The sequence below is a fragment of the Protopterus annectens genome, chromosome 5.part0 (genome assembly GCF_019279795.1).
Source record: "Protopterus annectens isolate FY-2018-M chromosome 5.part0, PAN1.0, whole genome shotgun sequence".
Taxonomy (NCBI): Eukaryota; Metazoa; Chordata; order Ceratodontiformes; family Protopteridae; genus Protopterus; species Protopterus annectens.
This window is the reverse complement of record NC_056735.1, coordinates 1,706,753,759-1,706,780,830: the sequence shown is the minus strand read 5'-3', so window position 1 is coordinate 1,706,780,830 and position 27,072 is coordinate 1,706,753,759. Positions and strand designations below refer to the sequence as shown.

At 42.5% G+C, this 27,072-nt stretch overlaps 1 protein-coding gene across 1 annotated transcript in view; it reads right to left on the bottom strand.

The window, feature by feature from the left end:
- The window catches only part of CFAP91 (cilia and flagella associated protein 91), a 1,839,442-nt gene that overhangs the window by 1,736,088 nt on the left and 76,282 nt on the right, over positions 1 to 27,072 (bottom strand). The window contains exon 2 of the mRNA XM_044071500.1: positions 12,887 to 12,963. Within this exon, the coding sequence (XP_043927435.1) occupies positions 12,887 to 12,963 (77 nt within the window). The remainder of the gene's footprint in view (positions 1 to 12,886; positions 12,964 to 27,072) is intronic.

Below are 27,072 nucleotides of genomic sequence, written 5' to 3'. Positions count from 1 at the left end.
GCCACTGTCTGATGAGAAGGGCTATGCAACATCTGGGCCAGTGCCTGCAACTTTAAGAGCCTACTGACTACCCTCTCGAGGTCGTGATCCGACAGCCTGGAAGACTGAGAGGAGTGAGACCTATGGCTCCACTCAGATAGTAAAGGGGACTTCGGAGCCGAATGCACTGACTCCAAGGAAGGAGATTGGGAATGTTTTCGGCTTGGAGACGGCTCTGACACTAAAATTGGAGCCAACAGAGGCCACGATGCATCGGTTCCGGCCGGAACCGACGAGATAGAAGTAGGTCCACTCGGCGCCAGCTCCGGACATGGAGCCGACGGTTTGGCGGACTTAGAAGGTCTACCGGATGGAGGCTTCGTCTGAGAACCTTCAGGCTTTAGCAAGCCCCTAAGGATGAGCTTGTTTCTGCGTTCCTGCAGGACTCTTGGACTGAAGGCATGGCAGATGGAACAAGAGTCCTGCAGGTGCAGAGGGCCCAAACAATATACACAAGAAGTGTGACCGTCTGTCAGAGACATCTTCTGACAGCATGAGTCACACTTCTTAAATCCTGAGACCTTGGTATCCTTGGACATGATACCACAGGACCGGGACACAAAGTTTATTCAAGCACACAAAGCACAAACACACTCAAAAACTCTTGAAAAGACCTACACAACAACTACTTTAAACTTCGCTACAGGGAAGGGAGAATATTCCACTCACACACTCAAAGGGAACCCCCAACTACCAACTAAAGAAAAGGACCGAGGCCTATCCACCTTAAGGGTGGAGAGAGAGAAGAAATTAGAAGTTATGTACCTACCATAACGTTCCATGTTAGTTGTCTTCTCTCGCCTTCTTTCTTGCTGGATGGGTTCGGAGCCGATCCTCGGCTCCAACTCGGCACTTGTTAAGCTTGAGAGATAATTCGAGGCAACCCTATATCCCATGATGCAAGGCGGAGACTACCCAGATCTCGTTTGGTAGCTAAAGAAATAGTAATATTTTCTTCCAACTGAAGAGGAGGAAGAAAAATAACAATACTAAATAACATCATAACCCTCTAGAAAGGATCAACCTAATCTAGTGACACTAGAAGTTGAACAGCTAGAAAAAGGGAATAACCTCTTAATAGAAGATGCATAATCTTCCCGGTCTGACCAGGCTAGGGGGATGGAGGGCGGGACGCAAGAAAGAAGGCGAGAGAAGACAACTAACATGGAACATTATGGTAGGTACATAACTTCTAAATGTTAAGTTGTCAATCTCGCCTTCATTCTTGCTGGATGGGACCGCGTCCCTAGCACCTCTATCCTGGGTGGCTCAATGGAACAGACTCTTGAGAACGGTGGAACCAAAATTCGCTCTGTCTCTGGAGGCCAAGTCTAATTTGTAATGTGAAACAAAGGTATGAGGAGAGGCCCATGTGGCTGCTGCACAAATAGTGTCTATTGGAAGTCTAGCTTGAAAAGCTGTAGATGTAGCTAGAGCTCTGGTAGAATGGGCTTTTGGCTTAGAATCAACTCTTTGCCTCTGAGCTGATAAATGTAAGTGATCACAGAAGACAGCCATCTAGATAAAGTTACCTTGGAAACTGGAAGGCCTTTCCTGCTCTCTGCATAGGATAGAAACAGTTGATCAGATTTCCTAAAAATTTTTGTCTTGTCCAGATAATATCTGAGCTGGCGGTGAACATCAAGACAATGTAACTTTTGTTCCGCTCTATCAGAATAATTCAGGAAAAATACTGGAAGATCAATGGATTGATTTAGGTTAATCTGCGATGCCACTTTTGGTAAGAAAGACGGATTAGTCCTTAGAGATACCCTATCTTTGTGGAATATTAAATAGGGAGGACAAATGCAGAGAGCATGAAGCTCAGATACTCTCCTGGCAGAAGTAATGGCAACTAGAAAAAGTGTCTTCCAAGAAAGCAATTTCAAAGAACAGGCAGCTGCAGGTTCGAACGGGGGAAGAATCAAGGATGTTAAAATTAAATTTAGATCCCACTGTGGTGGGGGGTCTCTAATCGGAGGTTTCAATAAAAAGATACCTCGAAGGAATGCCTTGCAAAGTTTATGTGACATAATGTTGTGGTCCAAAAGGCTTATATGAAAATTTGAAATGGCTGCCAGTTGAACTTTCACTGTGGAAGAAGAGGATCCTGAATGAAAAATCTCAGCTAGGAAGTCCAATACCGAATGAATTGGAGCAGTATAGGGGTCTAAGTTCCTAGCTTTTGCCCATAAAGAGAAACGTCGCCATTTACTAGTGTAAATCTTTCTGGTAGAAGATTTTAGGGAAGCTACTATGATATCCCGTACAGGATTAGAAATCATAGGAAGCCTGGCTAAGGATGGAAGTGGAGCAACCAAGCAGTGAGGTTGAGAGAAGGTATGGATTGGTGCAGTTGACCCGACTGGTGGGTCAGCAGATCTGGAACCGGGTCCAGATGCCATGGCTGTACCAAGAGATAATGATGTAGGAACGGAAATCATATCTGTCGAGGCCAATAAGGGGCAATGAGAATCAACTTGGCTCTCAAGGCAGTTGCTTTCTGAATTAACTGAGGTATCAGCGGAAAAGGGGGAAAAGCATAAAGAAGCCCCCGGGGCCAATCTTGGGTTAGAGTGTCTCTGGGGGGATGGCCTGGAAGGGGGAAGAGAGAGAAGAAGTCTGGGCATTTGCTGTTTTGAGGTGTAGCGAAAAGGTCGCAGCAAGGTAGGCCCCACTTCTGAAAAATCTCTTCCGTCACTGATTGTTTGAGACCACTCGTGAGGCATGAGAATAGCTCTGCTCAATCTGTTCGCTATGATGTTGGATTTCCCGGGGATGTGCGTTGCTATCAGAAACCGGTGAGAGGAGATTGCCCATTGCCAAAGTCTGAGAGCCTCTCGACACAGTGGATAGGACTTGGTTCCGCCCTGTTTGTTTATATACCACACTACGGACATATTGTCCGTTTGGACTGCAATAGTTCCCAGGGGAAGAGAGTCGTTGAGGGCTTGCAACGTTAAAAGCACCGCTTTCATCTCCAGAACATTTATGTGCAGATGGTACTCGAAAGGTTGCCAAGTACCATGGACCATTCTGCCCTGATAATGCCCCCCACCCCACCCGATCAGGGAGGCATCCGATGTAACCGTGGCAACTGGGGCAAGAGGAACAAAAGGTCTGCCTTGATGGATTTGAGGGGACGATATCCACCAAGTCAGATGCCTTTTGCAAGTTGGAGTTACTATGATCTTGTGACGCATGGGAAGTTGTTGAAAAGACCATTGGGTGAATAGCATCCATTGTAGAAGACACATGTAAAAGCGGGCAAGGGGAAGAAGTGTTATAGCGGCCGCCATAAGACCCAATACCTTCAGAGCAAATCTGGCCTGAATTTTGTTGCTGAGAAGAATCACCTGGACGTGTCTTTGAATGTCCGAGATCCTTTGGTCTGTTAACTTTGCTGAAAGTTGTACGGTGTCCAATCTTGCGCCTATAAAAGTAATAGATTGACAAGGCGACAAGGCAGATTTTTCGAAATTTATAGAAATTCCTAGCCCTCTGCAAATGTGAATGGTGTAATTTCTGGCTTGGAGAAGCTGATGCCTGGTGGTGGCAGTGAGGAGCCAGTCGTCTAGATATGGAAACACCTGGAATCCTTGACGTCTCAGGTGAGCCGTAACCACTGCCATACATTTGGTGAACACTCTGGGGGCTGTAGTGAGTCCAAAGGGCAGGGCTCTGAATTGGAAGTGATTGGTCCCCAGCCGAAAGCGGAGAAATCTTCTGGAGCATCTGTGAATTTTTATGTGATAGTACACATCCTGAAGATCTATCGAGCACATCCAATTGTCCTTGCCCAGAAAGGGCAGAATGGACTGAAGCGTGACCATCCAGAATCTTGATTTCTTTACAAACTTGTTGAGTTTGCTCAGATCTAATATTGGTCTCCAGTCCCCTGTCTTTTTTGGAACTAAAAAGAACCTTGAGTAGATTCCGGATCCTATTTGGTCCGCTGGGACTGGCTGGATGGCTCTTTTTACTAGCAGTTTTGATATTTCTAGTACTGCTAGTTCCCTTAGACCGGGTGGAACATCTGGAAGGGTTCCCTTTTATTGAATTGGGGTTTGAATAAAGGGAATTTTGTAACCCTCGGATATAATTGACTGTACCCATTTGTCTTGAGAAAGGGAAAGCCAGGCTATTGGGTACAGCGATAATTTTCCCCCGACTGCCTCCGAAGGCGGACAATCGGGCAACATCTCAGGGATGCTGGAAGGGTTTGTCAGAAAGAGGCTCTCTGCTACCCTGATTCTGCAGACCACCTCTGCCCCTGGGGCGGCGTCTATTATTGTTACCCCCTCTGCCTCTGAGGGTAAACTGACTTTGTGCGTCAGGCGTGACTCCTTGAGATTTGCGGAACCACATTTTCCCTCCCTTCTGTCCTTTGGGGTAAGGTCTTGAAGGGGTGGAGAAATGGACTCCTACGGCAGAAAGAGTCTTGCCATCTTGTTCGCATCTAGTCAAAGTGTCTTTCACTTGAGGTCCGAACAAGGTTGACCCATCAAAGGGGGAGTTTGTGAAGGACGCCTTGAAGGGGTCTGCAAAATTACAAAGCCGCATCCAGGACTGATGCCTTAAAGCCACTCCTGTGCCTGTGGCCCTACTCGCTCCATCGGCTGCATAAGAAATGAGCCGCATGGAGGAGTTAACAATGGAGTTAAGGATTCCTAGCTGTGAGCTAATCTTATCCTGAGACCCAGCAGTTGACGGATCCTGTAAAACTTCTCCCAACTCTTTAAGAACATCTCTTTGGAGGTGGGTGAAATGGCATAAGTAGTTCAGCGATCTCATGGCAAAAGTCGCTGAAGAAAAAATCCGCTTGCCGTACCTGTCCATAGTCCTAGAATCCTTGTTAGGAGGATGGACAGGTACTGAAGGATCGGCTAGTTCCTTCTTGATGGCAGCAGCCACCACCATGGCATCAACTGGGACACCCTTTGTTAAATATTGTCTATCTTGTGGGGCCGTAATAAATTTTGAAGGCCTCCTAGGGATAGGTTCCACCGAATCCGGAGCCATCCACGCCTTCTGAGCCACTACCTCCATAAGAGGGTCGAAAGGCGGAGACACCCAGGAGGTGGAGGGTCGAGATCCGAACGCCTCCAGGTATACTGACTCATCCTCGGAAGGATTAAGGGAGGGCCAGTTCACCCTCTGCTTAAGGAGTCCAAGGATGTCTGAGAATGAGACATCCTCAGAGGAGGACCTTGGGGATCCCTCTGACTCATCCAGGTCAGTATCTGATGTAGTAGACTCAGGGGAGTCTAGATGTTTCCTCTTACATGTCCTCTTACGCGGGGGTTCACCTGACGGATCAGGAGAAGCCTCGGAAGAGGAAGATATTCCCAATGGGGAAATCTGAGGCGTTGGATCTCTGGGTCCGGGAGCAAGAGAGTGAGAAGAGACGTCAGCAGGCACTGTAGTGGGACGAGCTGATAGAACTGTCCGTTGACTAAGCCCAGGGGCTAGTACACTCCTCATCACCTCGAAGGCTCCCCCGTCAGAGAGACCAGAAAGTTCCCACTCCGAAGAGATAGGAACCCCAGGCCTCACCGAGAGGGAAGGCTCCGAGGCAGATGTCGGGGCCGAGCTCACCAACGCCGAAGCTCCGAGAGGGAGAACGGGGTCGGACAAGGGTCCGATGCCACTCGCCCCCTTGGAGCCGACGAGGGAGACCAGACGCCCGGATCCCTCCAATGAAGGTCTCAAGGAAGAAATCGGAGCAGAGGACGACGGAGCCGAAAGGGGTGGTATCGGCTCCGAAGCTACAATGGTGCCGGTTCCGAGGAGCTCCGGCTCCGAGCTCTGTAAGAGAGTCGAAGGAGGAATGTTTGGTGGATGTGAAATAGTCTGTTGAGATGGGCTATGGAGTATTTGGGCCAATGCCTGAGACTTTAATAGTCTACTCACCACTCTCTCGAGGTCGTGATCAGACAGCCTGGACGACCGAGAAGAACGGCTCCGATGGCTCTGCTCCGAGAGCAAGGGTGATCTCGGAGCTGAACGTATGGATTCCACTGAAGGGGATCAAGATCTCTTTTTTGAGATCGATGGAGCCAACGGAGCCGAAGATACGTCGGCTCCAGCCGGAGCCGACACTGAATGTCTGGATTGGGCAGTATCGGCGCCACATGGAGCCGATACTGAGACTGGTAAGGTGGAAGGATCGGCTCCAGCCGGAGCCAATCTCGACCCTGGTGAGGGTGAACCCGAAGCTGACGGCTTGGAAGTCTCAGCCGAAGGCTTAACAGGTTTCGAGGGCTTCCCCGGCGCCGACTCAGTCGGGGAGCTCTCGGGCTTTAATAAGCCCCTTAATATCAGCTTATTTCTTCGCTCCTGCAGGACTCTTGGGCTGAAGGCATGACAGATAGCACAAGAGTCCTGCAGGTGCAAAGGTCCCAGGCAATAAACACAAGAAGTGTGACCGTCTGTCAGAGACATCTTCTGACAGCACGAGTCACACTTCTTGAAGCCTGAGACCTTAGTGTCCTTCGACATAACTGTGTCGAGGAAACACAATACAGTAACACACACACAAACACACTCAATCCAACAATTTAAAATAAACAGGGATAACACACAGTCATACACAAACAATCCCCGACAGGAAAAAATTTAGGGAGGGGAAGGCCTAAGGCCTAAGCTAGGGAAAGGGAATAAAATACTCGAAAAAAAAAGGGAACACTGACGGGAATAGGGTTAAAGTAAGTCGTTAAAGTTAACAAAAAACAATTATATATATAAATTTAAAGGGGGGTAGATGAAAAGTCTCAAAAACTATTCACTTACCTAGAGCTGGTAAAAGAAGGCACCTCGTTGGCGAAGCGGCAAACGAGATCTGGGTAGTCTCCGCCTTGCATCATGGGATATAGGGTTGCCTCGAGCTGGTAAAATTAGCTCTTGAGCTTAGCAAGTGCCGAGTCGGAGCCGAGGATCGGCTCCGAACCCATCCAGCAAGAATGAAGGCAAGATTGACAACTTAACATCTACTAGGAAAAGGAGGGGAAAACTAGTCAGTACACTACCAACACTACTAGGACAAAAACTACTAAGAGAAAATTTACAAAAACTAACTGCAAATATAAAAAATTTTTAATACGACCTGGAGCCTGTGAAAAACGCAACCTCGTAGCTGAAGCAGCAAATGAGATCTGGGTATATGACGCCTAGCATTATGGGACATAGGATAGCCTCGAGCCGGTAAAAATAGCACTCGAGCTTTAGTAATAGGCTGAGTCGGAGCCGAGGTTCAGCTCCGAACCCATCCAGCAAGAATGAAGGCGAGATTGACAACTTAACATTGGTCTTTCCTTCTTTATTCCTGTTGCAACTCATATCCTGTTCTGTCTGTCCTGATATGAGCATTTAGGTCTCCCATTATCAAAAACAAGTCATTCTGTTCTGCTTTATCTAGCAGGACCTGCAACTACTGATCGAATGCATACTTTTTCTTACTATCACAACCCTGCTGTGGAGTGTAGGCTGACATTCTCAATCCTGCCTATCTATACACTAGAATCTGACTATCATAACTCTCTCACTAAATCTGAAGACATATTTCGTTGTCTTCAGAAGACTCTTTCACACCACAATTACACACCATTTCTAGTTTGGCCTCCCCAGAGTTGAATGGATCCAAAGCCAAGTGACTTTGCTACACTGTCCTTGCACCTAGTCCCCTGGATACACAGTATGTCCAAGTCTTTTCCTTACCATCTTGTTATCCACTTCCAAGTTCCATCCTGTCATTGAGCCTATATTCAGTGTAGCAATCCTTCATTCATTTTGGCAGGTTTACTGGTTTTACATCCAGCATTCACTCAACAGAGCTATCCCAGGTAACCAAAGCTCAGTAAATGGACACTGGCCAGCCAGTACTTATTGACCCAGGCCTGCTGGGTTTCCTATGCACACACATTGGCAAGTATGGTTACAAAAAAACTCCAAATATTTGCATGGATCCTAGCATAGCTTGGAGTAGGCCAGATCCTCATCTTACTTATCACCAGCAAGTATGCATGTCCATTTTTGGCAACATTAGTCAAAGTGACCAAATCACCTACAGCCAATTTTTGCACTGCCAAGTGGCTAGCTCTGATATGGTGCAATAGGCCTATTGGGTTATAATTAATTAGCAAGGTATTATCTCCCTTAGTTTTTGTAAAAAGCTGTTATAGTGGCACTTTTCCAGTCACCTGCCAGTGCACCTTTTCTGAAGCTAGTATCAAGGAATATTAGGGTTATTTCTAATACATGTGCTATAGTACACATGTCCCTGTTACACATGTTGTCATAACCCACTGCTTTATTAATTTTTGAAGGACGTCAGGATGGAGTAAACTTTATCAGAGTTTAGTAATTCTTCAGAAATGGTATATTCCAGACTAATAATTGACATCTTATTTGTAAGGGTGCTTAAAATACCCTTCAAATTATGGAAATGAAGGGCCAGTTTCTCCTCTATAGTAAATGTCCTAGTACTTTAACAATCAAGTACTATCTGTTAGCCTTTATTTATACAAAGAAGGATGTCCCGGTACATTTACTGTTATGTGCTCAATTTCCTCCATGGCTGATTTATCTATTTTCACAGCCTGTTTTCCTTGTATGCACTTGCATATACAAGCTATAGCATTTCACTTGTATTTCCTATTTTGTTTGTCTTACACTGCTTATATACTCTCTTTTTCCAATTTATGAGCTGTTTTTGAAGTTTTGGAATATGCAAATCCAAACCACTTTTACCCAGTTTTCTTTTTGACTTGATATTTATAGGGCAGTATTATCTCCTTGTTTTTGATCCACAGTGCCGGATTATTTGGTCCAGTTAAATCTGCATTCTAATTCCACTTTCCAGATATCTCAAGGCTTTGCTGCAATCAGTCCTTAAGACTATGCCAGTGGGTGTGGGTCCATTAATTAAAGAGGACTGACCATGTTTCATTGACATCAAATTACTATAAATGATAGTATGGTCACTATCAGTTAATAGTGAAAAAGGTCAAAAGTAATATCAAAGTGTTGCCTGTTCACACAAATTAAATCAAGCATTTTTAGCCCTTATTCTGTTAGTAATCTTAGGTTGATTCCCTTAAATGATTTGTAAAGATGGTTTTCATTCCATAATAACACACCTCATTCTGCCAATGAATTTTAAAATTTTAGGCAAGTTAAAATCATCTACTAGGATTCTTTAGCTATTGTCAATAGTATAAGGAAAGTCTACTAACTCAATCAAATCATTAGATCTACTTCTAGGTGACCTATAATCAAACAAAAGTAATGATGAATGGTTAATAAGCAGTTAACACTGAGACTGTCTGCCTTTGAAAGTTGTTAAATACATATTTTTCAATAACTTTTATTGAATTTTTAACAAAAAGTACAAACCCACCACCTCTGGTCTCCATATTTATTCTAAAACATAAAGAAGGATTTATACTGTTTACATATAATACTCAGTCCATGGGTTTTGTCCAGCTTTCTGTAATGATGCCCAAGTCAGTATTTAAACTATCCACCTCTGTGATACCGAAGTCAAATTTATTTATAAACTTCCTAGCACTCTTATAGAGTAATGTAACTTGACTGCTACGTATTTCCTATATAGCTGTTGTCATCTGAAAAAAAAAAATATCTACAAGCTTGTGTAATATCTGAGCACCAGTAAACTGGGAGAGAAGCTAATATTCTACATCCCAAAGGAGTGAAATACATCCCATCATTAGCCAAAACATACTTATTACCATCTAAGTTCTCCTGTTGTGCAAAACCTCCACCCACATATAGTACTACTTCTAGATGAGTATGTATTAACTCTACAATTATCCTTATTTTTAAAATTGAGCCTAAAGCCCCTTTAAATACTGCACAGAAAATTGGATTAATACCATGTTCAGACATAAGTGATAACATTTTGTTTTAATCTACTGCTACTTCCCACCTCCTTCTTTTAACCATACCACTGCCTCCAGTGTGAACTGTAATTCTATTATACTTTGTTTTAGACACCAGTATTTCCATTAATGCATCCTTAATATCTGACATTCTCACACCCAGTAGAGAGATTGCATTACATTTATGGTTATGCTTTTGAAAACAACGCTATTAAGTCCTCTAGTAATACAGTCTCCAGTGGTGAAACTCTTTACAGCACTAGCTTCGGCTAAATGAGTAGCAGAATACAAACATTAGCATTTACATTTTCCTCCATAGATTTAAGCACGTCAGGTGTGTCCACTACATTGTTAATCTTGAACAAATTGTTTCTTTGCTTCTTTTTTAACTTACTGTTGAATGACCTCTTATGTACAGTAATATGCTTAAACTTACAACTAAGAGATATACTGACAGACTTCATTTTAACTTTTGATTTTCTACAATTGGTGACCTGATGTATTCTCACATTTTATGGTGTCTAGAAATCTACCTATATCAGATTCAGAACAAATTTTAGATACAGTACTCACTGTTTTTTTTTCTAATTTTCATTTATCAGATAATGGAGTTAATTTATGAAATTTCTTCTTTGACTGATAATCCCCCCAGCTGCCTTCATAGTTCAAATTGTGTTTTTTCTAACAGGTGACACCTGTCTTTCCCCTGTAAAGTGGACTATCTGGCAGCGCTCTTACAGATTCAGTTATAAAAGTGCCTGATTTCATAGTGGTAATAAGTGCATGAAAACAGAAGGATTTCAAGGGGACTAAGGAGCTAGGAAAAAATGGGTCTATATTAGCTGAACGAAAACTGGACTGCGCAAATCCAGTTTGAACAACACCTAAAGCGCGAATATCGGAAATATTGCAGGAATGAACGGAGATCGCCATAAGGAATTCTTCCTTTTACTTCAACGGAGTGCGATCTCGGAGTTGGTATATTTAAGTTGCAGGGGTGCAGGGGGGCTTGCCCCCCCTGCATAAAACAGTTAGTGACAGTTTTTGTCTGGTAGTTTTTTTATTTACCACTTTCGAAATATGTGGTTTTTGCACTTTAGGTGTCGCTCAAACTGGATTTGCACAATCCAGTTTTCGTTCAGCTAATACAGACCCAGGAAAAACATCACCTTTGATAACGCTATTTTCATGATGGGGCTCTATACATGACAATGTCTGCATTTCACCTTACTTCTTTCCTTTGTCAGGATAGGTGCATTTGGCACATCATCTAAAGTTAAAATTATGTGGCATTCCAAATCACAGAACCATTCCTATGCAAAATCTGATAAGGTTGTAAGTAAATTTTTGAATAGCAGAGGTACCTCAGATTCTTCAAAGGCCGTTTTATAATTAAGTTTAAGAGTCTGATACATTTGAAATAAAAATGGTCTACAATTGACAAAGATGCATTTGTATTCATAAATTGTTCCAAATTATTTTTGCAACGATCACGGACTGTACAACTATTTAATTTGTCCACTATAAAGCAAAGTTAATATAATACTTATACTGACTTGTTTAGGCAAAATTAATTTTTCAGGCTACTACTGAAATGAAAAGTAGTTTTATTACAAAATAATAATGACACAGTCAGCAACTGGATAAATATGTAAAAGGTTCAAAGTATCTAATAAATATGATGTAAAATACTATACTAATAAACTAAAGAGGCTGAAGTAAAAGTGAAACTACCACACTGTACGGGCAGCGCAATGATACATCTCTGTGTTTTATTAAACAGGTAATGAAAACATCAAAAACTGAAAAGTAAAATGGCAAAAATGACTTAGCTACAGTTGGATACACAACAGCTAATGTTCTCAGAGCAAACAATATTTTTTTTATGTGGTCTGAAAAGTAAAACAGCAGTAATGTAATGAAAAGACTCAGAATATCACAACTGAATTAGCATACAGACAGACATCAATATCATGAAACTAGCATAATACAAAATATGACAGTGTAAATATCCCAAAACTATTACAAAAACCGTACCATAGTACCTGAAAAACTATCCTAGTGGTGTGATGTCAGCAAATATTCTTCACTAAGGAATAGGATACTACACAAACGAAATACACTTGATGTGAAGGAAACATAAAGGTTACAGGCTCTAATTAAATATAGTCAGATAACTGATCTCTCCCCCCCCCCCCCCAATGGCAGCACCCCCTCCCACCTTGGCAGCTCCTCTGAAACTGTTATCACTGTCTCCTGAAGGGAGACATGCCTCTACACACCAGTACACCTCAGCTTCTGTAGAGCTTAGTACATAATTAGGGTCCCTATTAATTACTCAAACTTTTTAAAGTTCGAATGTCATATGGTCGATACCATATGATCAAACTTTAAAAAGTATGAAGGTGAAAAGCAATGGCTCTGTATGGCACAGAATGGGAAAATTTCCCTTTTCTGCACTGAAGTGCGATCTCGAAGTTGTTATATTTAAGTAGCGGGGGTGTGAAGGCGCATGTTTTTTTTTTTTTTTTTTTTTTTTTTTTTATTATATTTTCCATGTTTCAAACTCCGCTCATATGTTGTCAAACATATGAGGTTCAAAGTTTTGAAACTTCGAATATATAATATAGACCCCATAATTACAGTGCAGCCTCAGCTGGCTTACACTCCACTGGGTAATATTTAATGCTCCAACTACATGTCATTTTTGTGGCAAGCCAGAGCTGTCTTCCACTCCCACCCCAGGATGGGAAAGCTAGCAACAGATTGCTCATTCCAATCCTCCCCAGTCAACTTCAACAGGCATCCAAGCAATAATCAAAATCAAGTCACCTGTGGCATAGTTAAGGCTTCATCCCTCTAATCCACAGAGCTAGTGCATACATTTAAAACAATTTCAATTGGTAAGGCCTCCATCTATAATACTTTCTGGTTATGCATATACTTACCAGACTGCTCATGGAGGTATATGCCTTGAAATTAACTCGAGCATGATCCTTTTCACTTGATACTGTGAACAAGGGATCTGCAGGCAAAACAGCAAATACACAATTGTAAATAAAAGCAAACATCATTTTATAAAACAATTTCAATTTTTAACTTAGACTTAACAACAACAGTGCAGCAAATAAATACTACAAGTGATGGTCAACTCTGCATACCTTCCAATTACTATAACAGCAGCAGGCAGTATCTTACACTCAAGCTGAGACAATGATAATGCAATCACAAAAAATAGAGTACTGTCACATATTATAATTCTTTGAAAATCCAGTTGCAAGTCATTGTTTCAAACTCTAAATGCCAGGTTTCCCCCACTAGATTACTGGAGACTAAATTCCAGAAAAAAACTCTGGGGGGATGCAGAAAGTACAGTTCAGTAAGTAAACTTACCATAACAGTACATGTTCAAATGATCACTGTTGCAGTAGTCTAAGCTATACGAGTTATATCCTGACAAGGATATAACAGCCATCCAGCTTCCAAAGCTTCAGGACAAATTCAATGTGCCCAAACCATTAGTCAGCTCAAGCTGAGCTGACTAAAAGACAAGTTTAGGCATCAAACAGTTTCAGAACTATCGGCATATCAAGAAAAGCACTCCTATGCAGGCTTTCAAAGACCAAAGGTCAACTAACACTGTTCCATTGTTGGCAGATAAGTTCCCCTGGGGGGGGGGGGGGTTTCCACTTTAATTTTTTTTTACTACAGAAGATTATTTTTTTCTTAAAAAGCACTTTCAGGTGAATTTCCAAGATGGCTGCACACTGATCAACAGCTTAACTTACCGCCTGCTCAGAGGCGATCTGTGCCTGACGTATAAAGCCATGTCCAACCCGGAATTAATGGACATGCTGCACCTCAGAAAATCCAAATCCTATCGAGCTACGCGCTAGAGAGACTTGAACCTCAGCACTGAAATAAATAGGACATGCTGGAGGGACAGATTCATAAGCCAGAGGCTCCCTTCACTCTGGAATAAAATCCCAGTCCAGGTTAGGCAGAGTCCCTCATTGACTCTCTTCAAGAGGAATCTTGATGAGTGGATGGGAGATCGTAGGTTTACCCCGGGTATCACTTCTGTGTCACTGTTAGACAGAGGCACAGTATACTAACCTCGAAAAAGGGCATAGCAAAATTAATTTAAAATGGGTGGCGAAAGCCAAACACACTCTGGCTAGGCTTATAAATGCCCTAGGGCAGATAGCCTAGTATGAACCTATGAACTTCAGCGCTCCCAATGTGAAAAAAGAAACTGAAAGAGAAGGGCCAGGAACTCTATCACTTTTAGTAAATTCAGTTACTGGCTACTAAGTACACTACCTGGATGCCAGCAAAGAAAAAACTAAGATGGCCTATAGAAAATGAAATAGAAAACGTAAAGAGAAAACACTGGCTAGGAAGAATCCTGCAGCTATTCAGCAAAAAGCAGTTCCAATTCCAGTGTTAGTGCAAGACATGAAAATAAATGAAACACTTAAAGAGTATATCAACTTAAATAAAAGGCTGGAAAAAAATGGAAGAACCTTTAAACAGATATTCATATGAGCTGATAAAACTGCAAAAATCAGAGGTTGAAATGAAGAAAATGTTGGATGTAAATGATCAATAAGAGATGCTTCAAAACCTGGTAAAATTAGAGAGCACATAGGGAAAATCTGAGACTTTCTGCTGTTCTAGAGAAACTAGAAGAACAGACTGTATTATTTTTATGAAGTCACAAATAGGCAACTGGACTGGTATTCCACAGCAGGGACTGTTAATTGAAAAGGCACACCATGGGTATGCTCCAAATCTGGCCATGAGAAAGCAGCCAAGACCTGCATTCGTAAAGTTGCAAGCCTACAATCATAAAGAGTTGATCCTTATCAAGACAGAGGCTAATACAACGGCAAAAGGGCAATGTATTAAAAGCTGGAGATAGTAGTGTTTGTGGAAAGTGATTATTCACTGTACACCAGGCAGAATGGAAACAGATTTATTCCAGCAACCAAGGAATGACAAGAAGCAGATGTAAGATTCAAGCTGCTCTATCCATCTGTCTTTAGAATATTTATTTCCTGGAGAAGCAAAGTCATCTTTTGATGCAGAACAGGCTAAGGAGGAAATGCAAAAGATTGTCCAAAAAAAAGTGAGCCATTATAGGTTCATAGGAGGTTATTAGGCTAATGTTACTAGGGCCTTTACAAGCCAAGGCATGTTATACCCGTATTCCCTAACTGACCTTGGTTAGGTGGTTGTTATTCAAAGACTAAGTCTATGATCAGCACTGACTTCCAGTGTCCATGAGGGACATGTGTCCATGAGGGACATAGGTGCTACTGCCAGGGTGGCAGAACAGGACTCTGCTTCTCATCCTTCAGATAATAAAGTATATGGAGAGACTTTGCAAAGAAAAATTCCTGAGAAACAGAGAAAATCACAAGCATTGACTATAAGAATCAGGGGTATCTTGGAATTGAACCAGAGTCTGGAGTTGGAAGATGGAGGTGAACAGGAATACGACCAGCAACACAGAAATTAGTGAATATATGTGAGACTACAGAGCATCAATTGCATTCGTAAAATATGGTAGTATAAGGAAAAAGTAGAAAAAGTAAACTTTTGATGACTTTATTAAACCTGGGAACTGAAAAGCATTTGTTTCACTTCATGTCATTAATGTTTGGAAGGACACAGAGCGGAGAGGAAGAGAAGTAAAAAGATAACTGTAAGTAAAACAATTTCTGTTACTAACAGTATTTCAATGAAACTTTTCATGATATAAATTGCATGTTTTAGTGTAAAGCATTTTTAGTTGTTCTTGTATGTGATAATATTTATGTATTGCTTTTGTTTACTGGGATGCTTCCACTGGGCACTGAGGCCCATTTTAGTGGCAAACCAGGGAAAAAAGCTCCATTAAAGTTACAAAAATTACAAAGAATTTACACAGAAAAAAAAATCAGCTTCTTAACAGTGAAATAGGGTTTTAGAATCATCCAGTGGGTAATACAACTAAGACAGATGCTAATACAATTTGATTTTTGTAAGAGTGTTACAACAGGTTACATTTATATATACAGCAATATACAAATTTCATTTATGTAGCAGTGATGAAAAGCAGTATACTGCTATAAACAAACAGGATTTATTTACATTTACAGGATAAAGTAGGATAGCTAGAGTTAGGGGTTAGTGATAGTTTAGAAATAAGAGAGAGAGTTAGTCAAGTTGTGATAAACATACTAAAGTAAACAGATGCCTTGTTTTGCTCTTTCTTTATTTTTAGTATTAAAAGGTGTAAGTATTACAATGCAATAAGAGAAAAAAGGCTAGACAAAAGTATGTTTAAGTTAATATGCTGTAATCTAGGGTTGTTGAGGTAGGGGATGGAGTGCAAAAGTAGACAGATCATATCATATGTAGAACTTATGTGTTTTTCTTAATATATACATTAGCTTAATCCAATAACAAGTTTTAAGTGGAAACAAGTAAATAAGAGAACACTGAATATAATGAAACATTTTTCTTTAGCAATAAATGTTTCTGCTTGTCTGTAAAACCCTGCAGCTGAGGACTACATTTTTCTGTTACGTTTCCATGGAGACAAGCTGATTACGGACAGTAAAAAAGCAAAGCAGTGATTCTTCATGTTTTCTGAAAGCAAACAAGTTGTTTTTCACATATGGGATGGGTATAAAGATTAAAATAAATAAACAGACACCAATTAGTGTAAATAGAAGCATAGGCAATAATGTGCATTTTAGCATGGATAACCTCAACCTTAGGTTATTTAAGGCCTGTGTTTGCAGCTATTTGGGATAATTGTTCCTATTAGGAGGGTTAAAGGTCATTATTTGAAGATGTACATAGTTTTATGTGTTTATATAAAGTTGACAGGTTGTGGGGGTGTTCTGGAGGGTGTTTATTTTTTTTTTTTGTTTGAGGGTTTTCATTAAAACAGACAGACTCATAAAATGTGACATAGGTTCCAATGTTGATAATATAAAAAAAAACTGTATAAAGGATCAACCTGCCAAACATTAATGGGTGCATGTATACAAAAACTGGAACTACACATTTAAAAAAAAAAATGTCATCTATAGTAGGTGGGAATAATGACTTCTTATCATGATGGCAACACTTTCCATATTACCTTGGAATGTGAATGATCTCAACACTATAGACAGAAAGGACACAATACTTAATTATATTAAGAAATGCAGACAGCAAATAATACTACATAAAACACATTTGGAAAGAACTGAGCATGTGAATTTGATAAAGAAAGGATTTCGGGATGGGCATTTAGTAGAATATCAGGTACAAAGAAAAAGTAGATTACTTATATTAATTGCTAGAAGAGCTAAAGTATGGATAGAAGAGGAAAAAATATAATGGCAGATTTGTGGCAGTAAGGGGCTACTGGCAAGAGATGAGAATTATGCTGCCATGTATTTATATTTCACCTAAAACTGCTATTACTGAACTTAAAAAAATGTAGAGAAATAATCAGCTTTGATTAGGGAATATTATTTATGGATGGGGACTAGAATTTGATTTTCAGCAGTGAATATGTATCTGGGGGATCGAGAAGGGAACATATAACAACAGAGGGTAGATTTCTGAAGAAATTTATGTAAGTATTTGGTATGGAAGACATGAAGTGAACTCAGTTGTGGGACATAGGAAAGAATTTACATATTATTCCCCAAAGTACAATAACTGGGCTAGACTAAACAGAAATTATATTTCACAATAGCATGTGCATTTACCTGAGAACTTTGGCACATGTCCAATAGCCATTTCAGATCATGTGCCAATAATTACTAAGATAAAAATGCAGGGTAATGAATGACATAAAGATGAGATAATGGAGCTTCCTCACCTTCCTGTTAGAGAGCAATATAAGGAATGGGTAGTGGAAAGTATTCACGAGTTACTAGGGAAGATAAAAAATACTTCAGAAATTATAGCTACTAAGTAGAATAAAAAGAAAGTGGAGTTTACAAATAGGGTAGAAATAAAAAAAAATCAGATATGTTTAAGCAACAAGAATTATTTATTTAGAGAGGCTGACATAGGTTAAATTATTACAGAATAAAGGGAATCTCACAGAACAAGAAGAGGTACAATTGCAAGATGCTAAAGGAAAAATAATGGAGTACATGCATAATATGTATGAGTTTAGAAAGTTTGCTGCTATGCAAGTGTTTTTGAAAATAAGTCCAGAGCACAAAAGCTTTTGGCAGAACAAAGTAGGTAACAGAAAGTAGAAATAGTTGTTCCCAAACTTAGGGAGTCTATAACAAGAAAAATAACCGGCGATCCTGTTGTGGTATTATATATATATTTCAGAAATTTTACGAAAATTTTATAAAGCAGAGCAGTGGAGAAATTGAGAAAAAGCACAAATGGAAATATTTATGAAAGACTTAAGTCTGCCAAGGTTAGAGGTACAAGAATCTCAACAATTAACAGATAAGATAGGAGGAGGTGAGATAAAAATGGTGATGTATAACCAGTCTGCAAGAAAGTCTTCAGGAAGAGATAGTATTCTGGTGGAAATATGGAATCTAGAAGGAAACAAAGTGATAAAGATCTGGAAGGTTTTGTGTAATAACAATTAACAGATAAGACAGGAGGAGGTGAGATAAAAATTAGAAGTTATGTACCTACCATAACGTTCCATGTTAGTTGTCTTCTCTCGCCTTCTTTCTTGCTGGATGGGTTCGGAGCCGATCCTCGGCTCCGACTCGGCACTTGCTTTAGCTTGAGAACTCCTTTTACCAGCTCGAGGCAACCCTATATCCCATGATGCAAGGCGGAACTACCTCAGATCTCGTTTGGTAGCTAACCTACCCTGCTAAGGACTAACCTAACATAATTAGGAAAACCAAGTTCAAAATAAGAGTCCTCATATGAAGGCTCAGGAGGAAACAACCTGATAGGAACTCTTCAAGATCTGTCCAGGCCAGGGGGAAGGAGGGAGGGACGCAAGAAAGAAGGCGAGAGAAGACAACTAACATGGAACGTTATGGTAGGTGCATAACTTCTAAATGTTAAGTTGTCAATCTCGCCTTCATTCTTGCTGGATGGGACCGGCCCCTAGCACCTGTATCCCGGGTGGCTCAATGGAACAGACTCTTGAAAACTGTGGAACCAAAACTGGCCCTGTCTCTGGAGGCCAAGTCTAACTTGTAATGAGAGACAAAGGTATGAGGCGTGGCCCAAGTAGCTGCTGCACAAATGGTATCAATGGGTAGTCTATCCTGAAAGGCTGCAGAAGTGGATAGACTCCTGGTTGAGTGTGCTTTCGGTTTAGAAGGTAGCTGCTTGCCTCTGAGAGAGTACACATAGGAAATGGTGGAAGTCAACCATCTGGATAAGGTCACTTTAGAAACTGGAAGACCTATCCTGTTTTCTGCATAGGAGACAAATAATTGGTCCGATTTCCTGAATTGTTTAATTCTATGCAAATAGTACCTGAGCTGACGATGGACATCCAAAAATGAAGCTTTTGTTCAGCTCTGTCAGAATAGTTTGGGAAAAAGACTGGTAGATCTATGGATTGGTTAATATTGGTTTGAGACACAACTTTGGGGAGAAAGGACGGGTTCGTTCTTAAGGATACCCTGTCCTTATGAAAAATCAAGTAAGGGGAACGAATGCAGAGAGCTTGAATCTCGGAAACCCTTCTTGCTGAAGTGACAGCCAGTAAGAATATAGTTTTCCAGGTCAATAACTTCAAAGAACATGAAGCAGACAGTTCGAAGGGAGGTAGCATCAAGGATGCCAACATTAAATTTAGATCCCATTGCGGAGGAGGATGCTTTATCGGCAGCTTTAGGAGAAAAACTCCTCTCAGAAAGGCCTTGCATAATCTATGAGACATAATGTTATTATCATGCAAGCCAACATGATACTTGGAAATAGCAGCCAGTTGAACTTTAACTGTAGATGAAGAAGATCCTGAATGAAAAACTTCAGCCAGGAAATCTAAAACAGAATGCACAGGAGCAGTAAAGGGATCAATATTCCTGGAATTTGCCCAAATAGAAAAACGTCGCCACTTGCTAGCATAAACAGTTCTAGTGGACGACTTTAAAGAAGACACTAAGTTGTCTCTGACTGAATCAGAGATCATCGGAAGCCTGGCTAGGGAAGGAAGTGGAGCAACCAAGCAGTGAGGTTGAGAGAATGAATGGCCCGGTGCTGCTGACCCGACTGGTGGATCAAGAGATCCGGAACTGGGTCCAGATGCCAGGGCTGCACCAGGAGGTGACGATGCAGAGGCGGAAACCAAATTTGTCGAGGTCAGTAAGGGGCAATGAGAATCAACTTGGCCCTCAAAACGGTGGCTTTCTGAATGACTTGTGGAATCAAGGGAAAAGGAGGAAAAGCGTACAGAAGTCCCTGGGGCCAATCCTGGGTTAGAGAGTCTCTCATGGGTTGGCCTGGAAGGGGAAAGAGGGTGAAAAAATCGGGGCACTTGTTGTTTTGAGGTGTAGCAAAAAGATCGCAACAAGGAGTGCCCCACTTCAGAAAAATCTGATCCACTACAGATTGATTGAGAGACCACTCGTGAGGCATCAGAATGGATCTGCTCAGCCTGTCCGCCAAGACGTTGGACCTGCCGGGGATGTGCGTTGCTATCAGAAACCGATGAGAGGAGATTGCCCATTGCCAAAGTCTGAGAGCTTCTCGACACAAGGGATAGGACCTGGTCCCACCCTGCTTGTTGATGTACCAGACCACGGACATGTTGTCTGTTTGTACTGCAATAGTCCCCGTGGGAAGAAAGTCATTGAGGGCTTGCAACGTTAAAAGCACCACTCTCATCTCCAGGACATTGATGTGCAGATGGTATTCTATGGGTTGCCACGTCCCGTGGACCATCCTGCCCTGATAATGCCCCCCCCCCCACCCGATCAGAGAGGCATCCGTAGTAACTGTGGCAACTGGAGGAGGGGAAACAAAGGGTCGGCCCTGATGAAGAAGAGGGGAAGATATCCACCAGTTCAGATGAGTTCTGCACGATTGTGTGACTAAGATTTCGTGCTTCATCGGAAGACTGTGGTACGACCACTGGGAGAATAACATCCACTGCAGAAGACGCATGTGGAAGCGAGCCAGTGGTAGAAGAACAATGGCCGCAGCCATAAGACCTAGAACCTTTAGTATCAATCTGGCTTTGACCTTGCTGCTCTGCAATAGAATCCGAACGAATTTTTGGATGTCCAGAATTCTTTGATCTGTTAATCTGGCTAACATTTTGATGGTGTTTAATTCTGTGCCTATAAAGGTGATAGATTGGCAAGGCTGCAGAGAAGATTTTTCGAAATTTACTGAAATTCCCAAACTCCTGCAAAGCTGCAGAGTGTAGTCTCTGGTCTGAAGAAGCTGACACCTGGTGGTGGCGGAGAGGAGCCAGTCGTCCAAATAAGGAAACACCTGGAATCCTTGACGTCTCAGATGAGCTGTGACCACTGCCATGCATTTGGTAAACACTCTGGGGGCTGAAGTGAGGCCAAAGGGCAGGGCTCTGAATTGGTAATGACTGGTCCCTAGCCGAAAGCGGAGAAACCTTCTGGAGCGCCTGTGAATCTTTATGTGATAGTACGCATCCTGAAGGTCTATAGAGCACATCCAGTTGTCCTTGCCCAGAAAGGGCAGAATGGACTGAAGCGTGACCATCCGAATCTTGCCTTCTTGACAAATCTGTTTAGATTGCTCAGGTCTAATATTGGTCTCCAATCTCCCGTCCTTTTGGGGACCAAAAAGAATCTCGAGTAGACGCCGGATCCTACTTGGTCTGCCGGAACAGTCTGGACGGCTCTTTTTCCTAGGAGCTTTGAAACCTCCTGTTCTGCCAAATCCCTTTGACCGGGTGAGATGTCTGGAAGGGATTGTTGAGGTACGGGATACCTTTCAAAGGGGATTTTGTAACCCTCGGATATGATCGACTGTACCCACATATCTTGTGAGAGGGAATGCCAGGCTACTGGGTACAGCGAAATCCTTCCCCCGACTGCCTCCAAGGGTGGACAGTCGGGCAACACCTCAGGGGTGCTGAAAGGGCTTCTCAGGAAGAGACTCCCTGTTGCCCTGGTTCTGAGGACCCCCCCTGCCTCTAGGGCGGCGTCTATTATTGTTACCCCCTCTGCCTCTGGGGGTAAACTGACCACGTGTGTCCGGTGTAGCTCCTTGGGCTTTGTGGAACCACATCTTCCCTCCCTTCTGACCCTTGGGATATGGTCTAGAAGGGGTGGAAAAATGGACTCCAACGGCAGAAAGAGTTTTACCGTCCTGCTCACACCTGGTCAAGGTATCCTTCACCTGAGGTCCGAACAAAGCCGAACCATCAAAGGGGGTATTGGTGAAGGACGCCTTAAAGGGGTCCGCAAAATTACAAAGCCGCATCCAGGCTTGGCGTCTAAGAGCCACTCCTGTGCCTGCGGCCCTGCTCGCTCCATCGGCCACATAGGATATGAGCCGCATGGAGGAGTTGGATAAGGAATTCAGGATTGCTAGCTGTGAGGCAATCTTTCTTGAGCCCCAGCAGCAGAAGGATCCTGGACCACTTCACCCAGTTCCTTGAGAATATCTCTTTGAAGCCTGGTGAAGTGACAAAAGTAGTTCAGCGAACGCATAGCAAAGGTCGCTGAAGAAAACATCCGCTTTCCATACCTGTCCATGGTCCTAGAATCCTTGTTAGGAGGATGGACAGGTACTGAAGGATCCGCCAGTTCCTTCTTAGTGGCCGCCGCCACCATAGCATCCACAGAGACGCCCTTGGAAAGAAACTGTTTGTCCGTAGGGGCCATAATAAACTTGGATGGTCTCCTGGGGACAGGTTCCACAGAATCTGGAGCTGCCCACGCCTTCCGAGCCACTACCTGCATAAGTGGGTCAAAAGGCGGAGACACCCAGGAGGTGGAGGGTCGGGATCCAAAAGCCTCCAGGTGTACCGACTCATCCTCGGAGGGATCAATGGATGGCCAATTCCCCCTCTGTTTGAGGAGCTCAAGGATGTCTGAAAAGGAGACATCCTCAGCGGGGGATCGTGGGGAACCCTCCGACTCATCTAAGTCGGTATCAGATGTAGTAGACTCGGGGGAGTCTGTGATTTTCCTCTTACACGTCCTCTTCCGAGGGGGTTCACCTGCAGGATTAGGAGAAACTTCGGAAGAGGAGGAAATTCCCAATGGGGAAACCTGGGGCGATGGATCCCTGGGCCTGAGAGCAAGAGGCTGGCAAGAGGTGTCTACAGGCACCAAAGAGGGAGGAGCTAGAGGGATGGACCGTTGACCTGGCTCAGGAGCCAGGACACTCCTCATCACCTCAAAGGCTCCCCTCCCCGGGAGACCGGAATATCCCCGATCCGAGGATACAGGAATTCCCGGCTCCACTGAGAGGGAAGGCTCCGAGGCCGATGTCGGTGCCGAGCTTACCAAAGCCGAAGCCCCGAGAGGGAGAGCGGGGTCGGACAAGGGTCCGATGCCACTAGCCCCCTTGGAGCCGACAAGGGAAACTCGACGACCGGATCCCTCCAAGGAAGGTCTCAAGGAGGAGATCGGAGCAGAAGACGACGGAGCCGAAGGATGTATCGGCTCCGGTGCCGAAACAGTCGCTGTCCCGAGAAGCTCCAGCTCCGAACTCTGGTGGGGAGTCGGAGGAGGAGGAAGTTCAAGGGGTGAAACAATAGCCGAAGTCTGCTGAGACAGGCTATGGAGCATTTGGGCCAGTGCCTGCGACTTTAACAGCCTGCTTACCACCCTCTCTAAGTCGTGGTCAGACAGCCTGGAAGATCTCGAAGATCGGCTCCGATGGCTCCGCTCCGACAAAAGAGGAGACCCCGGAGCCGAGTGGATACTCTCCAACGAAGGGGACCGAGATCTCTTCGACGAAGTCATCGGAGCCGAAGTCCCCTGAATTCCAGATGGAGCCGAAGGTTTCGGCCCGATGCTGGATAAGGTTTCGATCCAGCCGAGCCGACAAGGCCACAGTAGACCGGGTGTCGGAACCAATCGGTGCCGAACCCACTACCTTGGAAGCAGAAAGATCGGTTCCAGCCGGAGCCGATCTCGCCCGACGGAGCCGGAGCCACCGGAGGAGGCTTGGATACTGTAGCCTGAACCTTCGGTGGCTTTGAAGGTTTACTAGACCCTGTTTTAGAGGGAGAACCTTCTGGCTTAAGTAAGCCACGGAGGATCAATTTATTCCTCCTTTCCTGCAGGACTCTCTGGCTAAAAGAGTGACACAAAGCACAGGAGTCCTGCAGGTGCAAAGGCCCCAGGCAGTAAACACAAGAAGTGTGACCGTCTGTCAGAGACATTTTCTGACAGCACGAGTCACACTTCTTGAAGCCTGAGACCTTGCCTTCCTTTGACATAGTCCTAGAGGAAGAAGTCACACACACCCCAACAAACACACAATTAATCCCCAAACAGACAGACACACAGGTAGGGATTAACCAATGGGGTCTAGGCCTAACTTAAAACTGTTTTACAACTATGAAAAGAATTTAAAAGTTTTAACTATAAGGGAAATAGGGTGGGCTGTAGAAACACTACACACTATGAAAAGGGTAAAAAGGGAGAAATAAATCCCTAACTAAGCTTTTAGACAATATTAACTTACCTCAGCTGGCAAAGGAGACCTCTTTCGCTAAGCGGCAAACGAGATCTGAGGTAGTTCCGCCTTGCATCATGGGATATAGGGTTGCCTCGAGCTGGTAAAAGGAGTTCGCAAGCTAAAGCAAGTGCCGAGTCGGAGCCGAGGATCAGCTCTGAACCCATCCAGCAAGAATGAAGGCGAGATTGACAACTTAACATTGGTGATGTATAACTAGTCTGCAAGAACGTCTTCAGGAAGAGATAGTATTCTGGTGGAAATATGGAATCTAGAAGGAAACAAAGTGATAAAGATCTGGAAGGTTTTGTGCAATAGTATTTTAAAAGGAGGGGAACCACCAACATCCTGGAAAAAATCTATGGGGCCTGCAATACCTAAAGAAGGTACCCAATCAGATCCATATTCATATAGGTCCATTTTAATTTTAAACCATAATTATAATGTGTTATGTCTACAGTGGCTACAAGAATGGAAAAGGTGTTGCCAAAATTGATAGATATGGATTGTTGTGGTTTTGTGGAAGGGAGGCAAACATTTGACAACATTAACAGAATACTGATGATCCAGAAGGAAGCAGAATGTAGGAAAATGCTGTTGTTGGTGGGTCTTGATGCAGAGAAAGCATTCAGTGGAGTAAGCTGGGATTTTATGAGTACAGCAATAGAAACATTTTCATTTCCTGATATAATAATCAGGTTAATTAGGAGGATGTATGGTGTATCACAGGCAAAAATCAAGTAGGAGGGTTCCTCTCTGATAAGATGTGTCTGAACAGAGGAATCAGGAATCAGAGCATGTTATTTGGATTATATTAAGGACCATTGGCAAAGTAAATAAATAATTCAGAAATAAGTATATAATTCGTATGGTATTCAAGAAAAGTTGGCTTTATTTACAGAAGATATTATTGTGTATGTGATAAAACCAGTAAAGGACATCTCAGTGTTGTGAAACATTTTGAGACAGTTATGTTTTTTTTTGACATATACAATTAATAAAGGTAAAACAAATATAGATGTAAATTATATGCCTGCACATAAATTGGTGCAGCAATACCCATATTTATGGGGACACGATAAAATGAAGTACGTATGAGTATGGGTTAAAAAGGATGCTGTTATGACAGCTAAGGATATGTGAGAAGATGCTAAAAGATAATACAAATAATGAAAAACTGAAAGTTCTTGCCTACGGATGTCGATAGTAAGATACAAGCAGTAAAATGTTTTTAATCCGTTTTAATTTTATACACAGGTCAGGTATTTTTTTTTTTATCAACCAGAGAATAAGCTGTGGATGGTAAAGAGTTGAAAGACTATCTGGGAGGGGAAAAGGGCAAGTGTCAAGTGGGATAGGTTAATCCTTCCAATAGAACAAGGAGGTTTAGGATTACCTGATTTGAAGGGATATTTTAGAGCTACACAGTTAAGGGTACTTATACTTGACACATGCAAAAAGTTACAGTTCAAAGTTGAAAGGGATGATGATGAAGCAGGAGGGAAATTAAAGGAATAAGGAAAGAGTTGGATTTTGGATGTAGATCCTTAAAACAACAGTCATACCGAATAATATATTCATAAAGTAGCAAAAAGTACACTAAGAACTAAATTGACACAAAAATGGAGAAAGTACATTATGACGCTAGGGATGAGTGAAATTAGGGATACACAGACTAGGCAAGAGGGGGCTGCAGTTTACTGGAAAAAACTGGCAAAGGAACCAAGGCATTAGAAGCAAACAACTAGAGAGAGCAAGGTAATAAAGTGGGAAGAGGCTAAGAAGTCATTTGAACTGCAGGATATAGTCTGCCTTCCTTATAAGGGATTGACATCAGAATATAGGCAAAGAGAAAGGGATAGGGGAATCCTAAGTAAAATACTTGCTCTGGTAGATTTTTTAGTTAAATCCAGAACAGAAACTGCTGTTAAAAAGGGATAATTAGAAGGGCATATAAAATATTGCATGATAACTATAGAAATCAATCAGAGGAGGTTAGAAAGGATTGGGAATATAAATTGGATAAGCAATTAGTTTACTTTAAGCCAGACTATCCTTTCTCCCTCATTTTAGGTTCAGTAAAACAATAGGAAGATGGGCAGTTTGGCTTAAAGTAAACCCAGACAGCACTTTAGGTATAAAAGAAGGATTTGTTCTCAAAGATAACATGTCTCTATGGAAAATGAGATGAGGTTGACTTACCATAACAGCTTGCAACTCAGATACCCTTCTTGCAGAGGTCAAAGCAATTAGTAAAACTATTCCATGTTAAGAACCTCAAGTCAGCCAGATTACCTGGCTCAAATGGAGCTAGTGTTGGCTTCTGTAACAGAAAATTAAGATCCTAAGGTGGGGCCACCAGTTTTCTTGGAGGAGTCTTATACAAATACCCTTTCAAAAACATTTTCACATGAGACTGCATTAAAAGAGGAGGCTCCATGGGCAGACATGCTGAAATGGCTGATAAATGAACCTGGATAGAGGAACATAATAAATATAGGATAGTAACTCACACAAA